Here is a 17,488-nt window from a genome sequence, read left to right as displayed (position 1 = left end):
TACTTTATTAAATTATACTTTTATTTTAGTATTTTTATAGATTAGGTCTAAGAATTATAAGACCTATTAATTAATATATATATTATTATTATTAGACGTTGTTATAGTGTAGGTGGTTTTTCTATGTTTTGCTATTCCTCTTTTCCTTTGTTAGGTGGCCTAGATGCCCTGCCCTTTCTTAATAAGACAAAAGCTAGGTATTAGTGTAGGTTATTTATTAAAGTTACTCTTCCTTATAGGAGGAAATAGGTAATAGGATATATACCCCTAGGTATATACCTAGATATATGCTAATAGGGTAATTCTATATTCTACCTGTTTATCTACTATATAAGGCACTTGTCCTGTAATAATAAAAGTGTTTAATTTAAGAAGGTTCTTAGTTAATAGTAAGGTTAAGCTTATAAGTAATAATCTTATAAAGGCTTATTTTACCCTTAGTTAACTATAGTAGAAGGTTAAAGATCTACACTATAGTATTAAGCGTATAGTCCTAGAGATCCTCTAGTAGGCTATTATTAATAAGTAGAGTGTAAGTAGCCTTTATAAAGGTATAGCTAGTATATTTAATTATACTATTTATTAATAAAGTATAGGTAGTAGTTAAGTAAAGTTAAGTACCTTTAAAGAAAAAGTTATAGAGTACTTTCTTAAGCTTAGGTATATTATTATATATTTAACCTTTAATTAAGAGACCTATTATATTAGTAAATATAGTACTAAACTTCTTAATAGTATTAAGAATAACCTTATAATAATAGGCTTTTAATAAAGTAAGCTAGTAATAACTACTATAATAGTTAAGAAAGTAAAAAGTATATTATATACTAAGTTTAAAAAAAGGTTTAACCTTAATAAGGTCTAGATAGATTTTTTTACTTATAAAAGTAAAAGGTAATAGAGTATTATAGCTAATAAGCTTTATAGATTTAGCTAAGTAGTAAACTTTATAGTAAAAGTTATTAATCTTTACCTATATAAATTATATACTTACTTAATAGTAGGCCTTAATAACCTATAATAAATAAGTATAAATAAGTTAATAATATATTATCTTAAGGGTTATTTAGTACTTACCTTTAACTATAGCTAAGCTAAAGGTAGTTACTATAGGTATAGTTAGGCTATTAGTTATATAAAGAATATAGATATTAGAGATCTATTTAATAGTAGCTAAATAGGCCTTAGATTTAGTGTTAATAATATAAGTAGTAGTATAGTTATATTTAATACTTATTTTATATAACTTACCTAGGCTAAAGAGGTTAGCTAGGCTAAGAGGGCTATACTTAATATCTTTAATAGTCTAGTTAATAGTCTAAGTTAGGTTAGCTAGATCCTTTGTCTAGAAGAAAATAGTACTACTGCCCTTTAGATACACTTAATTACTATTTACTATAGTAAAAGGTTAAAGGTTACTATAGACTATATAGAATATAAAGTAAGTTAATAAGTTAAATATAAAGTTAAAGTAGCCTAAATCTAGTATAATATTAAAAATAGTAATAACCTTATTATTAATAGCTATATATACTATATAGCTAGGCTTTATAGCTAGGCTAGTAATAAAGAAGCTACTAAAAGTACCTAAGGCTCCCTTAATAAAAATAAAGGTTAATAATAAGTTAAATAATTCTTTTTTATAATTCTTATTATAGATATACTTAGTTATATAAGTAAAAAGGGTATTATAATAAGAATAATTAGTAAAAACTAGCTCTAGGTAAATAGTTTAATACTTTATAATAAGGTAGTTTTTTTTATAATAAAAGTAAAAACTACTATAAGTAATATTCTTAGTAGAAGTAGTACCTTAGTTAATACTAGAAGAGGTTATTATTAAATTAGTAGTGTTTTTATAGTATATAATAAGTTCTATTTTCTATTTCTTATCCTAAGTAAAAGTATAAATAGTTTTAATAACTTTTGCCTAGGTAAGTGTCTTATTATTATTAGTATAGTACTTATAAGTATCTAGTAGTTATACCTTAAAGTAGTTAAGTATAAGAATAGCCTAATAGTAGTTAGAGTTTTTACTATAGAGGCTAGTAATATAGCTTTAGAAGTATTAAACCTTTATAAAGGTATTATAAAAGGTTTTATAGTCTTAGGTACCTCTTTTACTAAACTTATTAATTAAGGTAGTAATAGTATCTTTAGATACCTTAAGGATAAACTTTTTAAGTATTTTTATAAAAGTATATAGGTTACTATTATTAACTTAGCCTATATTAAGGAGTTTAATAATTATAAAGTTATAAGTACTAATAATAATACTATAGGCAGTATTATATTTATTTTCCTAATTCTTATACTTATTAGTGTTAATTACTAGTTAAAGGACTTTATAATTAATATATTTTTTAACTTTAGTAGTATAAAGTAATATATTAACTAGGATTTACTATTATAACTAGTTTAACTTCTTCTTTAACTTAAGGATAAACTATATAACTATTTAGTAGTTAACTTTATTAGCTATAATAGTAGTTAATTACTAATATAAAAAAGAATAATATAATATATAATATAGATAAGAGTCTTCCTTAGACTATAAGTAGCCTAATAATATATTAAACTTTATATATTTCCCTTATAAGATAAGAGGTATATTTAAATTATTACGTAAATTACTGCTTATTATTAGACGTCTAAGTAAGAGGGGATATAGGTAGAGGTAAAGTAAAAGTAATGTTTTAAGTTTATTACTTGTTGTTGTTATAAGGCAACACAACTGTAGTAGATAGGTAGTTAGAACAGTAATATAGGCAGCAACTATAACGTTTTATAGATATTACTGTTAACTATTAAAAAAGAAGAGGTAAAGGCAGCTAATTAATTAATTATAAAGAAAATTAATTAGTATTAACCTAGGCCTTATAACCTGTGGGAGCAGTAAAGTGAGGCAATATCTGTTGATATTGGCGATAACTGTGATGTGAAGCTAACTAGGAGTGGGCTGCCCACAGTGGGCAGAGGCTGGCCGAGAAGGAGGTGGAGGTGGGTCACGTGACCTATGGGCTCCTCTACCAACAGGCTATGCCCAAAGCCTCTTGCTCATATGTAACTTGTAGTCGTAGCATATAACTCTAAATGCAACGTATTGGTCAGTTCAAAGGGATCTAACTGTAGATCCCATGGTCTATGTTAGGTGTCTTGTGTATTTGTGCTCTCACTACATGGCTTCTTCAAAACCCTTTGAGCGGGTTATGGATCGCTCTGAGAGCGTACATTGTATCTCGATCAACCGTCAAAATCAGTAGATCGTCTTATTAGTTCTTGGACATTCTTAGCAGGGTTCATTCGGTTCGACCTCATCCTCACCTGATCATCGAAAGATCCCATATGCCGACCCTGGCCAGCGTGTTATTCCCGGGCCTAATTTGCATCGACTTGGCATCCATTCAACCACCAACAATGCCAACGTAGGCATGTTTGCCCGGCCTAGACCAGTGAGGGTGACAGACGTCCGTCGTCCCCGCACTTACCAAACAAACACCGCAGCCTCCTCCCCCAAGCCCAAGCACAATGTATGGCTCGCGTCTGGCGATGCAGCTGTGTGATGATGCAACCGTTGGGATACCCCATGGGTAAAACCCCTGTACCCCACAACCATTTTCCACATTGCGCGGGGTAAATGAGGATTGACGGCGCGATGTTTTCGAGTACTAGCTGGCTGGGAGGCATCGCTCCGCGTACTAGTACTCTGTGGCATTACACAAGATCTCAGCGAAGTCGAGATGGATATAAACCTCCTGCGGGTCTCCGAAAGACCAGCCATTATCAGCTTCTAGGAGGTCAATTATATCCGATACTTGACGACATCTTAGTCACATTGTATTAGTCAATGCCAGGTACACGAGTTCGGATCTAGACCACCCACTATGAAGGACGAGCAAATTGTCGGCGCGGCCTTGGCCGAAGTGCTTCCGAAGACGGACAAGTACTGGTTCCAGCAGCCGCATCTGCTGAGATTGAACTTCTTGCTTTTGGTCCCACTGCTGTCCTCATCAGTATCAGGATACGATGGTAGGGTCCTGCAGCTACGCCTCACAGAGTACCAGCTGACAGTTGGTGTACAACAGGATCGTTGATGAACGGCCTCCAATCACTGCAACAATGGCGAGAGTACTTCGGCAATCCTACTGGAGTAAAGCTTGGAGTCGTCAATGCTGCGCAATCCATTGGATCCGTACTGGCTCTGCCCATTGTCGGGTATCTGGCGGATCGCTTCGGTCGAAAGCCGGTCCTCCTTTCGGGCATCATCCTCATTATCATCGCTACGATCGTCCAGTCCGCCTCAATCAACTTGCCCATGTTCATCGTCTCGCGTTTGCTCGTAGGGTCCGGCGGCATGTTCGTCGTACACCCTAGTCCAATGCTCATTGCCGAGTTGGCCTACCCGACGCATCGCGGGAAGTATACCTCGGCTTTTTGGACCATGTATTATCTCGGTAAGTCTAGCAATAGAAGACTCGGTGCATCTAGGCACAGGCTGACCCCGGACAGGCGCGATTCTGTCCTCCTGGGCGACTTTCGGATGCCAAGACTACCAGACCGAGTGGGCATGGCGGATCCCCTCCATCCTTCAAGCCGGATTCCCGCTGGTTCAGCTTTGCTTCTATGCCTGGGTCCCCGAATCTCCCAGATGGCTGGTTGCAAGCGAAAGAACGACAGAAGCCGCCGCGATCCTCGCCAGGTATCACTCAGGCGTGCAAGACCCAGCGGAAGGCCACACGCCCCTTGTCCGCCGCGAAGTTGCGGAAATTGTACAGACGATTCAACAAGAAAAGAATGCAGAGACAACCGGATGGATGGCTCTTGTGGCCACTCCCGGAAATCGGAAGAGAACGCTGATCGCTGTTTGCGTCGGAGCCTTCGCCCAGTGAGGGCCCTTTTTCTCACCTCCCTGGTTCGAGATTAGTTGCTGACATTGATAACCAGATGGAACGGGATCGGCGTGGTGTCGTATTATCTGACTCTCGTCCTCAGCACCGTCGGCATCACGGACACCTTTACCCAGACACTGATCAACGGCTTGCTGCAAATCTTCAACTTTGGTGCAGCCCTCGGCGCTGCGTTCCTCGTCGACCGCCTTGGCCGCCGGACCCTGTTTCTGTGGTCCGGGGCGGGTATGTTGGCCAGCTACATCGTCTGGACGGCCTGTTCAGCCGTGAACACGGAGACCGGATCTAAGCCTGCCGGTATCGTAGTCGTGGTTTGTCTATTCACCTTTTACTTCCACTACGACATCGCATACACCCCGCTCCTCTTGGGGTATCCGACCGAGATATTCCCGTACTCTCTGCGTTCCAAGGGCATCGCGCTCGAGCTGTTTGCGATCCACGGGTCGTTGATTATCGCCGCGTTTGTCAACCCGATCGGGCTCGAGAATATCGGATGGAGGTACTACATCGTTTTCTGTTGTCTACTGGTGGCCTTCTTCGCTGTTACGTGGCATCTGTTTCCCGAGACGAAGGGGCACAGTTTGGAGGAGATCGCCGTGATCTTTGACGGACCCCAGGCCGTTGAAGACTTCGAAGGCAGCTCTGACTCGAAGGAGGAGAAGATCCTAGCCAAGGGCGGGATTCATGATGTTGTACACAGGGAACGGGCGTAGAAGGCCGATTTACTGGTAATTATACTACATTCAGAATGTCGAGAAGCTGCATCGTGGGCGGCAATGCTCGAGACTTTGAATGATTGTTCCGGGTGCAGGTTTTGCAAAGTTGATGCAAATGCTACCCGGTATGCACTGGTACCGGACGACATCGATTATTGGACCTGAAGACTCTGCTGCGTGTTTGAACTTGTCCAGACGACCTCCACAAAAAGACACTTGGTTCTTGTATAAACCCTAGCGTTGTCCTCATTCTATTAGAGGATAGCTGCGACCTTCACGATCGATGATCGAGAGGGGTTCCAACTGGAGCTTCGTTTCGTCCCAGAGCACACTTCTGTACATAAGCAGGATTAAGACAATCCTATCCGGTCTTCGTAACCTGCCACGGCCGAATGACACCGGACGGAATTCAAATTGCCGGGATTTCTCATCCAACCCCCTGATCGCGATGGGTTATCTTGTGGATCGCTGCAGCACAAGCGTGTGGAGAAGAAGGCGGGGTTCCTTTGGAGTTGGAGCGTGGAGGAGTAGACGCATGCACCCGTCTCCGCATCTCACCTCACCTCACCTTACGCACCCGATCTCGCTCCTCTCTGTCCGTCTTCTCATGTGAGATGTGTCATGACGCTCTGCCGGGACGGACCACACTCGCCCTGACCGACCCCGAAGGCTAAGGCTATGCTGTACGGCCGACATCAGTCTTCCGAGTCCGGACTGCCATTGCGAGCCACCCCTGGAGCCCTCCCAAGAAAGCCGACAGTTTCAACTGACCCTGAGGATGCCGTCATCAGGCACCCCGGATGACAATCCACCGGCGGCTTCTCAGCCAACGAGGCTGGGCTCGACGAGCGCAGCATTTGCTGCTGATCAAGCCTGCAAGGAATGCCGGAGGCGGAAGGCCAAGTGCGATCGGGCACTTCCGACATGCAACCTATGCGTCAAGTACCGCCGCCACTGCTTATACGAGAAGCACGCCCGAACGCCACTGACCAGGAAGTAAGCACTTTCTATTATACGGCTTATGAACGACCAGTCCAGAGGTGGTAGTTGGCAGCAGGACTGACATTATGCAGACATCTCACCGAAGTAGAGGAGAGATTGGAACGTGCGGAGGCTCTCATCACCCATATGCGGGCTCTCATGCCGGCTCATGCCAGACCGATATCTTCGATGACTAGGCAAAGAAAGTCGGATGCATCTGCCCCAAAGGATGATTGTTCCTTTGACTTTTCAAGGTTGGATAGGCCCGCCTTGATTGACTCGCCCTTCCATGCGGACACCGTCCCTCCTGAGCCCGGCATCGTTCCTCATATCGAGGATGGAGGTGAGAGACAGCCACAGCTGCCTGAGACTCCCTTGGGTGTTCCACCAGGTCATCTGTCGTCCTCAACTAGCCACTCGGACTCGAATCTCGACCATACACGAGCCTACAGAACCACTCGTCACCATCGTCAACCAGTAAACGATGCGACACACAGAGACATTAACCTTCTCGAAGCGCACCCTACCGATGACTTCGAATGGGACGAGCAAGATACTCTCACAAACTACTCGGCCTCACCCGAATCAACACTTGAAGTCGACAGGAACGGAGATGCCGCCGCGGATCCTATCGCGGACGGCATGGCATCGTTGGCAGTCAGCGAGAAGGAATCGGGATACCTCGGTGTCGCCTCTGGAGCCGCCCTGCTAAGGCTTCTCGAGCCCTCGACCCCCAAACGTCGAGCTCATTCTTCGTCCTCGAGGACAGGTCACATCAATCTTACACAGTCCCCTCTTACTACACAACTGGACCTTAACAGGCACATCACAGACGCCATGGTCGACGCGTATTTTCGGTTATACCATGTCAGCTACCCAATCCTTCACGAAGCAACTTTCCGAGCACAGTATGCGGGCGTGATACCCAGGCCGTGTGGTGACTGCTGGCTAATTCTGGCATACACTGTCGCTGCCATTGGCGTCTATACCACGGCTACCAATCTCGATAACATGGATATGCACTTATTCGCCCAAGCCCGTTCCATCCTGTCTTTTAACTTTCTGGAAGTAGGAAATCTTACTCTTGTCCAGGCGCTCACACTTATCTCCAACTATCAGCAGAAGAGAGACAAGCCCAATTCGGGATACAACTATCTCGGACTGGCCGTGCGGATGGCGATGGGCTTAGGTCTACACAAAGAGTTTCAGGGGTGGAATATCTCGCCACTGAACATGGAGATCAGGAGACGCGTGTGGTGGTCGCTCTGCGTCTTTGACGTCGGCGCAACCATCACCTTTAGTCGCCCCTCGGTTTGGCCGTGTGAAGGCGTCGAAGTATCCTTGCCTCTGAATGTTGACGACAAGGTAACATGACCAAATATGGAGCTCCCGATGGCATGTCTCTACTAATATTCTCGCAGTCTTTGACTGCCATCTCAAAGTCGTACCCTGCCGAGACACAAGATATCACCCCCTACACGGCCGTGCGAACGCAGGCAAGCTTTCACATGGCCACGACACCCATATACACAAGGGTCATCTCGAAGCCGCTGCCGACTGCAAACGAGATGCTGAAGCTCGATCAAGACCTTCTCGAGCCGTGGCGAACCGGCGTGCCATCTTACTTCTCCGAGACTGCAACTGTGCCCCCGAAATACGTCCTCGCCCATGCCGTCATGAACTGGAGGTGCAGAAACCTTCGGGTCATCATGTACCGGCCGTTCGTGATCCGTCGAGCTCTCCAAGCCCGCGATAGGATATTGGACGATTCTCCCGACAACGTTCAGGCATTTGAAAAGTGTCTCGCAGACGCGAAAGCTACCATTGCCAGCATCAGCGGGTTCTGGGAACGTAACGAGAAAAACAGACTGTCAGCGTGGTATGCTTTGTAAGCCATCTCTTTCGTCAAGGCAGCTCTTCCTCGACGTACTGACCCTACCGTAGATACTTCCTTTTCCAAGCAGCCCTCATCCCCTGCATCTGTCTACGCAACGATCCCAACTCGAGCAATGCCGCAGACTGGCGAGAGCAAGTCACAACAACGATCCGTTGCATAATCGCTTTGGCTCCCGTCAACTCCAGCTCCCCCCGTTGCTACCAAGTCATCATGGACCTTTGCGGGAGGTTCCTCAACGACGACGCTGCCGCCGCTCGTGTGCTGGTGGCACACCCTCAGATACAAACCGCAGCGACGCCCGGCTATGAGCCCAACACGGTCCCGATTGGGACGCCTGAGCCGATAGATGAGAGCCCTCAGACGCAAATCAACAGCGTCTTGTCGATGATGTGGCCCAATGTTCCCCCGATGGAGGCCGCCGACGTCGTCATGGGTGACGATGCCTGGATGGAGTTTCTCAAAAGCGGTACAAGTGGTGACGGAGATGGAGCATGGTTCGGAAGTTGAAATCCGCTTGCTCTCTGTCCGTCGATATTCAATGGGCTCACTTATACGGCTAGCTATCCGCCGAGCTTGTGGGACTTGCACCAAACTGCTGACACAGATATCCTGGACGACTTGACCGCGACTTGACAATCATAACACGAACGATCATTTCGGCATTAAGCTACCGCAAGGGGGGAATCTCCAAATTGCTTATAGGATTTCAACTAACAGCTCTTGAACACGAAGTAGCCTTACTTCACGAACAATCCAGACGTCCAATTTATCCGCCTTATGCTCCTCGTCGTGTTCAACTAAGTACGAAGACGCGGGAAGGGAACGCAGGGACACCAACTCAGGTTGTAGACCGACTTTTCTCTAAGCTATGGCTCGTTTGACCCGTGCCGAACACGAACGCGGGATTCAAGGATAGTCCACTGGTGCTTTGAGTTATCGAATGCCTTTCCTCGTTTCCTTTACTATCATTTTCACTGTCCACAGGGATGAAACAGAAACAAAGCGAGGGTGTTAGATCTTGTCCATCCTGAAGTTCCCCAGAGGCTTGCAATATCATTGATCATAAACCTTCACTGCAGAGCCTGTGTTTGACTGGGTCACCGCACGCGACAACAACTACGGCTGTCTGATCACCTTCCCTAAACTGGCCAATCTCAGTCTCGGTTCAGAACCTCGTGCAAGAGCATTCGAAAACCCAGCTACGTGTCTCTGGAAGCTGGCTGACTTGGAAATCATCCAAACCAGGCCATGTAATCAGGGTCGCCCAGGAAAGGGGGGGGCTCTGACGCAATGCCTTTGACGAGGCATCTCGATCTCTCTGCAGCCGGAGCTCACGAGAGCAAAAGCCCAAAAGACCCAAGTCATATCCGGGGATCGTTGACGTGGCAGATTGACAACGACGGCCAGGAGAAGTCAGGTGTTGAACTCCCTATACCAGATCATCACTGTGCCTCATCCCTCGGAGTGACCAGGGAGCCAATAGAAACCTTATGTTGGGGGTATCTTAATCTATTCCAGCCCGCCGATCTGGATCATCGACTGCGCGGGAGAACCTCAGAGTCACTCCGCAGGACTCACCGATGAGTGGCCGAGGCGCGGGTGTCTGGTGACAGAGGCGCGTCCTGATTGGCACCGCCGTTATCCAAATGGTCTTCAATATCCATCAATAGCACCCCTAGATGGCCGTCGCTCCTCCGCAGCAGGGGCGAAGCATCTGAGTTGGTTGGGCGAGGAACGAGGCTCGCTTGTTCCAATCAAATGTCAACCAGCTCCTGGCGTCCAGCGTGGCGAAGGTGGCATGGAAGTTTCTGCTTGCCGCAGGAAAACAGACCGCATCACGAGCTCGGTCGCGAAACGGCGCCGAGGGGAATCCTCATCAGTCCCAACCGCTTCCAGAAGCGCTCCCGCCAAAGACACATCGCCCAAATACCTGTCTCATCGCCCGTCCCGACAATCCGTTCCGGACAGAACCCCTACTAGCTTGTCTCCCTAAATGCAACGTAAAGCCATCCAACGTCGCAGGTGTGTGGCCCTTTCCCCGGGCGTCCGACACGGAATATCGTCACCAGACCCCCCCTTGGAGGAGAAACTCCCCAGGATTTACGGCTTCCGTGCCACGTCTCTGGGGAGGCCGCGAGATAGATGGTGTGGCTGTCTTGAATGCTACCAAGCAGCAGGTACAGACATAGCCATCGGCAGATGCTCCCGGACGATGCAAGCAGTCCTGACTTGTCAGACTGTGGTCACTGGCTCAGGATCTCGATGCCTCTATATCGCAAGGTGACGATCATTTTTGCCGGCGCACTTTTTTCCAAAGGCGCGCGGAGGATGTACTTCCCCTGGTTTATGAGATCATAATCCCGCTTCCTGACAGCCGACACAGGGGGCCTCTCCCCTTTCGACCTCCTCCGATCTTTTTTCTGATTTTGCAGCCAAGGATTATGGGTCATGAGGCTCTCACCGCCTCTCTTGACTACGCAGGGGGAGAGTCCGCAGAAGTCACTACAGACGAAGCGATGCGCACGAGACGTGCATGTTTCTGCATGCTTCGCCCCTGGTGTACATCGCTTCGCCTGCTATGATAACTGAGAGACTCCCCACGCTTTGCCTGCCAGCCTGCGGCGCGACACATCACTATCCGCCCTGCTGCTTCTGGTGTGTGTGTGTGTGTGTGTGGCGATGAGGCAGCGGCGTTTATCCGTCGGATTTAGCCTAAACGACGCGAGATCCCAAGCCAGTAATTGCCGGCCGGGTGAGGACGTTCTGCTCTGCCCCGTAACCCGCCCCCCCGTCGACCTACCGGTAGTACCCCCAGGGCTCCGGGAGGAATGAGAAAATATTCTTTTTGGTCATCAGATGGAAATCCCGCTACCAAATTTCTGGGACGAGATGGATGTGGCTGCTGTGTGCCAGCGCACGCGGAGATAGCATGGCATGGTATGAACGGCACGTAGTGGGTGTGGTAATGTAGCTTCTGGACGACACCAGTTTCTGGAAGATTGATACGATTCCTGGAAGAGGAATTGATTCTTCATCGAAAATCACAAAAGGAGAGAAAAAAAAACAAAGAAAAAAAAAACAGAAAAGAAGAAGAAGAAGAAGCTGTCTTACAGTACATGCCCAGCGTTCGAGCACTTGGGCCCCTTCATTATCAAATCTGGGGTGCAGGATTCCCAAAGTGTGACCCCGTGGAACCCCTCGGCCCTGTCATGACGGCATGTTCAGGGAAGTTTATTCAAAAAAAAGAATATTTCCAGTTTTTTTATTTTATTGGATCTTTCAGTCTCAGGATGCACGTATGGAGACAATTAGGCTGGCCTCCGTCAGTCACGGAAGCTAGAGTCGCCTTTCCTGATCGTCCGTGGTCCAACTCGTTCCGACGGAGGATCGAGAGTGTTGGAAGGAAATGAAACATATTCTCATAATCAACATACAATCTCTTCACTGGCAACGCTGCAGAGGCACCTGGCCCGCAATCCCGCGCCCAGGGATGTCCAAAAGTCATCCGGTACATCACGCCTCACCGAGGATCGACACCCCTGACACCTCGGTCAACCAGCAGCCACCGTTTTTCGACTTCGTCAGCGGAAGGATTTCCCAACCAAGTCGGATCCCGCGCGCGAAATCTTGGCACGCCAGGGTCTGCTCGAGGGCCGGGCCGAATGGCGGCTGGAGAGGACATAGGATCACCCCGTGAAGCAGAATCTTGTTGCCAAATGCTAACCTGAAGCCCGAAGCAGCACGTAACAAGCAGGACAGTACTGATAGATGTTCAAACAGGGCCCGAAACCTCTTGTTCGGCTTACGCCCCCCTCTCTTTCGCTTTGATATCTTTCCGGTTTCTCCATGCCAGTCGCGAAAAGTCCAGCTTGCACCCGTTCCACCCCCCCCCCCCCCCCGGGTAGCACAAATCTGGGGGCGGGACGGCCAAGTGACCTCTCGCGTGCTTTCATGATGTACAACGGTGCCCCGAAATAGACAAGATCTGACCCATCGTGATACCCTTCGCATTTCCCTCCAGTCGTGCCGCCTGGCATCGCCGTTCGTGTCACCTCACTTCCCCACGAGACACATACCCTGGCGGAGGCGCCCCCCCCTCACCCCGCGCGCGCCGTGAGAGGGTGAACCCAAGGATCGTCTCCCCATCCCGTGCCTCGAGGCAGAGTCTTGCCGCAGGTGTGAAGCACGCATAATCACCACGCAACACTACCGGCCCTGCTGAACGACGCGGTCCGAGGCTGACCTCCGTGACACAGCGTCCCCGCCCGGCTCGGGTTGCAGCCTCGGCTGGCTGCGACATGCGCCGGGCCGCGCGATCGCTACTAAGCCTGTGGTATTGGCTTGTACCGTTGCACCTGGGGGGGCGCCGGCCTCGTATACTCCTTTTCTCTGCCCGTTTTGCGCCCCCCTGTGGCCCGTCTCGGAGCTCCGTATGCCAGCAACCCATATATTCGACAGCACGAACGTGGCTTATGACTCGCTCTCGCACGTTTCCAGGATCCTTCAAGAGTTGGGAGGTATCGGGAAGGAGGATGCGAGGGATGCCGTTGGAACCGGTCTCTGGAGCCAGTGTGATACAGCGGATCTGACTTCATTGCACAAGCTTTTTCACATGACCTCCAAACCCAGTCATGTGCGCCCTGAAATGGTCTTTGGATTCGTCCTGGGATTTCAATGACGGGAAATCGAAGCCGGCGAGCTTTTATGCTGGCCAGGATACCTCATCGTGGAACCCGTCCCGAATCCATTACAGCCACTAATTCGTTCTCTGTGTCCCATATTGAGTAAACTTGCATCCGAGTCTCGTATTCGAGATATTGCCCTTTCCGCAAAGGACCAGTGCCTCATAAGACTACCATAGCTGCTAACCCCCCCTTTTCAAGGACGCATGGACAGCGGGCTCTTTCGAATCCGGCCGGTTACGTGCATTTGCCGCTCAGGGGAGCTTCCAGGCACCCGTATGTCTTGGTGTTCTTGCACCCAGTCTCACAACGAACGCCGATGACAGTATACTTGAGATCGAAAACACCTTTTCCGATTCTCTCGTTGCAAAATACAAAGCAGTTCTCTATTTGATTCGGTGACCACGTACCCAGCTACTTTGGGCCATGGGCCGTCGCACCACCACTACTGATTCACAACCAAAAGTGTCTCCATGGTTCAGACCACGTGCGTCAACTTCAAAAGGTTTCAAAGTATCGGCATAAAGCCTCTGTGAGCACCGCCTTCCCACAGAGGCAAGTTGTGCCGAGAGATGCCATCACGCATTCGAAGGTGGGAAGGTTACATGCCAGGAGCCAAAAGCTGTGTGTCCGAGACAGCAATAGTTCGAGGGATGGACTTGTTGCTATTGGAGAGGTTCTGAAGCGTCAGCGTTTGGCTTACTACTGACAAGGAGGAACATCATGACATATGGCTACCTGGGACGTATAATACGAAGGGGTTGTGAAACAAACGCATTGCAACTGTCAGCATGGAATCATGGCTCAGCTCCAAGATCGGCCTGGTAAGCGGATTGACGTCTCGCCGTCTGATATTTCTGATACCTGGACGTCTTTGGTGATCAGCGAGAGTGGTGTCAATGGTCTCTGTGCTCTACGCTGACGTGCGACCACATACAAGCTGCAGGTTCCATATCACCTCGCCGAAATGATCAGGTATGTTGAAAAAAATATGACTAGCCTGGGATGTATCGCAACTCGGCGGGAATTCCCAAGCCCGAGTATAGTCTGATGCGTAGAGCGCCGCTACGGTGAAGATCCTACTATCAACAGCCACCCGCGCAAATCACGGATCCTTCCGGATCCTGCCATCTTCCATAGCCGATATACACCGCAGCCATGCTTTTTTCTCATGCTCACCGACGTTACAGAGGAAGGTCTTCACTGTCTCGAGCTCGTCAGCTACTGTCTGACCACCCCCCACACCGCGATCCGGGGCCGCGGGGTCAGCATCCTGCATCTTCACCGGTATGCCTCCCCTTCCCCCCCCGTAAAACACATGACGCTGCGTCTATCTTGATCGGCATCATCTCGGCTCGCAACCACTTGTGGTCAGCAAAATCCACGCCAGCCATTCTGCCGTCAGGAAAATCTTACTCAGAAGCATATGAGTACCAAAGGAGCCGAGGGTTGGTGTGTGTGGCCTATTGGGGGGGGACGAGAGCAAGCGAACGATGCCCCCCGCTGACTGACGTCGGCTGCCTAATCCCACTCAGACCCAAGCGCTTCACATCTACACCGGAATGCCTCGTTGCAGACTGCTTGGGTGAAGCGATGCCGGCCGTGCTGTCAACTCGATAGGGCGGGACTCCTTTCGGTTGCTGCGCCACGTACGGGCTCACCTGATGCCCATCGACAGAGGTGCCTCAGTCCAGCCGCAGCATCATTTCGCTAACGCATCTATCACAGCCAGTCTTACACTCAAGGTATTGTAATCTGGGGGTTCAAATGTCACGTTGTGCTGACGGTCACTCATCATCGCCCGCGGCCGCGGCCCGTCCCCCAACCAACCCTCCACTAAGACCCCAATCTCTGCCCGTTAGCCCGTGATTATCATCGCCCACGCCGACCGCGGGGTAAAAGCCAGCCCAGCGAAAGCGAATCACGGCCAACGACAAAACGGTTGGTGACTCAGCTGGGCCATTCACGTCCGCTGCCGCACCTGGGGAGGGGGTGGGCGCGTGGGGGGGAAGCTGACTTCTCTTGCAGTTTGCTGGCGCAGACCTGCGGAGAATATTCCGAGGCACGCAAGCATTGTCGACAAAGCCAGGACGCACCAACGAGGCCGTAGGGTAGCCGTGAGCTGATGCGAATCTGGACCTGACCGCGACGCGTGATTGTGTGGCCTCATGTTCGAGCTCGGGGCGGCGGCGGCGGGATTTCACATGCCGCTCGGGGATGCAGTCCCTGCAGCAGACGTTGTCTCCGGGCTGGCTGAGCTCCTCACCGCATCTCCGGGGGACCCTGAATCTCTCACGTATTACCAAAGAAGCAGATGCGTATGACTCCCTCTACCTCTCAGTTGTCTCCCAGACCAGTAAGCGGTCTCACAACGTAACAGCGCAGAGCCAACCCGCCGAAGGTGACTAGCATTAGTCTAGTCGAGTTGACAGGAACAAGTGACTAATTCGGTGGGCGGCTAACGCTGGTAACCAGTGCGGGGTGATTTCTCCCCCCTCTCCCGGCGTTGGGTAGTCACATTCGCCGGCAACCGTTGAAGAGACAAGCGCGCGGTGTGGTTGGTACGGGGACTATTCAGATGCCGAAAGAAGGCACATCTGATCTGGTGGTGTGAGACGTTTGGCCTATGCCATCCTTTCTAGGTTCCCCGTATCCTCCCAGTCCGGATGGGCAGCTCGTCCCATACTCCGCGGTGGCGCAAGTCAGCAGCGCTGGGACAAGTATATGGACGAGCAGCCGGAACCGAGACACGGCAAAAAAAAAAACCGAAGCCAAGGTTACGACTTGGCCGAGGTTGCATCTGCTCCCGCTGTGCTGTTCTTGATTATTGTCTCTTATTTCCCTTCCACCGCGCGTGACGACACTTGGCATTGGACGCTGAAGGGTCTCGTGGAAAGAAACGGAACGAGAATATTGCAAATCTGCCCAAAATAAAATCTATAGACGACGGAATCGGAGGTCAAGGCCGGTCCAGGGTGTCTGTCACTCGACACAAGGTGCTACCGCAACTAACCAGCAGTTATGGACGTTACTAGTACTCTACATGTGCGTCCAAGGCAGAGCGTCGGGCAAGGTAGATAAGCGCCGCCGCAAGAGGGATGATGCTTATTCCGGGCGGATCATCTGGGGGGGATTCACCGTCTTGCATTCAGGCGATGAGTCAGCCAAGTGCAAAGAAAAGACGTGTGGGTTGTGGTGATGCGATGCCGAAGCCTGAAGCTGCATCTGCATCACAAAGACCAGCAACCAGAAGGCTCAGCCCAAATGGCAACCCAATGGTGTATAGAAGCGCGGTGGATGGTTTACCCTCTCAATGTCACCCGCCCGCACTCGGCGTGTAATAGACGAGAGACTTTGAGTGTTGTTGTTCTTTCATCGAGTATTCCCATGCTTGCAAGGAGCCGTTTCCATCAAACAAAACACGGCAAGCCGATCGACCGCGAGGTTTCTGTTGGAACACACGGGAAACCTGGGGTCGCAACCGTAAACGCGGGGTGACAAGCAAATCCCTTTCCGTTCCGCAAACGGGACTCGATCCCGTCAGGCTACTGGGAGTCACGAGAGCAAACGACGGGATCATGTCTGCAACTAGCCTCAGCAGAGAATTCGTGATAATAGTACCCACCCCGAAGTACAGCAAGAAATAAAGTAAATTAAAATAAAATAAAATAAACATAATTGGAGTTTAGCATCAATCGACACACCCATCTGATTTCCGATGAAAACGGTGCTAGTTCCTTCAGTCAGGGTCCGTTTTGGCAAACACCATATTCCCCGTCCAAGTCAGGGATCACGGCTCCAAGTTCACCGCAGTTTGCAAAGCTGCCAATGCCGTCCAGGGAAGAACAGCGACAAGGACCAAGGCGTTGCCCGTCGTGGCCCATCGTCGTCATCTGCCCTGTCGGCTGGCCGGCCGCAGGAACCTGGCCCAATGGACCACACGAGCAATCAACGAAGGTGCGAAGAGGGGAGGGGGGCGATGGCAGGGCAGAGGCCGAAGCGACGACGCCACTATCTCCGCGCTCAATATGGGCACATGAGGCGAAAAATCCCGGGGAAGGTTCGCGGAGGCCCACGTTCTCGTGGTCTTCCCCCCCCCCCCCCCCCTCTCTCCAGGGCTGAGCAGCACGGCATCTGCAGGCTTCCTTTGCCCACCTTTTACCAGAATGCGGAGAGGGATGGGCTTGGCGAAAAGGAAGGGGGGGGGGGGGGGGGTGGTCGGGGTTGTGGTTGTGACGGAGGACCTGGTCTCGGTATTCTGTCCGTGTTCGTTTCGCCATCGTCCAGAAACGGGAATCGGGGCCG

General features: G+C 49.5%; 4 protein-coding genes across 4 annotated transcripts; 3 read left to right on the top strand and 1 right to left on the bottom strand.

Annotated features, from left to right (window-relative positions):
- The first annotated feature begins 3,786 nt into the window (after positions 1-3,786).
- Positions 3,787-5,763, top strand: LY79DRAFT_358395 (hexose transporter). The gene is made up of 4 exons (XM_060552720.1): positions 3,787-4,029; positions 4,086-4,454; positions 4,510-4,885; positions 4,945-5,763. Exons 1-4 carry the CDS (start codon positions 3,885-3,887, stop codon positions 5,618-5,620), a joined length of 1,566 nt encoding a protein of 521 aa, XP_060410341.1. The 5' UTR covers positions 3,787-3,884; the 3' UTR covers positions 5,621-5,763.
- Positions 5,764-6,071: 308 nt separating this feature from the next.
- Positions 6,072-9,008, top strand: LY79DRAFT_593061 (fungal-specific transcription factor domain-containing protein; the record flags this gene model as incomplete). The annotated part of the gene is given in 7 exon segments (XM_060561509.1): positions 6,072-6,075; positions 6,478-6,619; positions 6,697-6,858; positions 6,868-7,201; positions 7,394-7,969; positions 8,026-8,492; positions 8,549-9,008. Coding segments are annotated over 7 exon segments (2,145 nt in total).
- A 2,767-nt stretch (positions 9,009-11,775) lies between these two features.
- LY79DRAFT_358303 (uncharacterized protein) lies at positions 11,776-12,655 on the bottom strand. Its single transcript, XM_060552719.1, has one exon. The coding sequence runs from the start codon at positions 12,510-12,512 to the stop codon at positions 12,015-12,017; it is 498 nt and encodes a 165-aa protein (XP_060410339.1). The 5' UTR covers positions 12,513-12,655; the 3' UTR covers positions 11,776-12,014.
- Positions 12,656-13,131, top strand: LY79DRAFT_358285 (uncharacterized protein). Its single transcript, XM_060552718.1, has one exon. It carries the CDS (start codon positions 12,800-12,802, stop codon positions 13,088-13,090), a length of 291 nt encoding a protein of 96 aa, XP_060410338.1. The 5' UTR covers positions 12,656-12,799; the 3' UTR covers positions 13,091-13,131.
- The last annotated feature ends 4,357 nt before the right edge of the window (positions 13,132-17,488 follow it).

Source organism: Colletotrichum navitas (assembly GCF_030913465.1).
Source record: "Colletotrichum navitas strain CBS 125086 chromosome Unknown LY79scaffold_70, whole genome shotgun sequence".
NCBI lineage: Eukaryota > Fungi > Ascomycota > Sordariomycetes > Glomerellales > Glomerellaceae > Colletotrichum > Colletotrichum navitas.
Note: the sequence above shows the minus strand (reverse complement) of the source record. Positions and strands in the feature narration are given on the sequence as shown.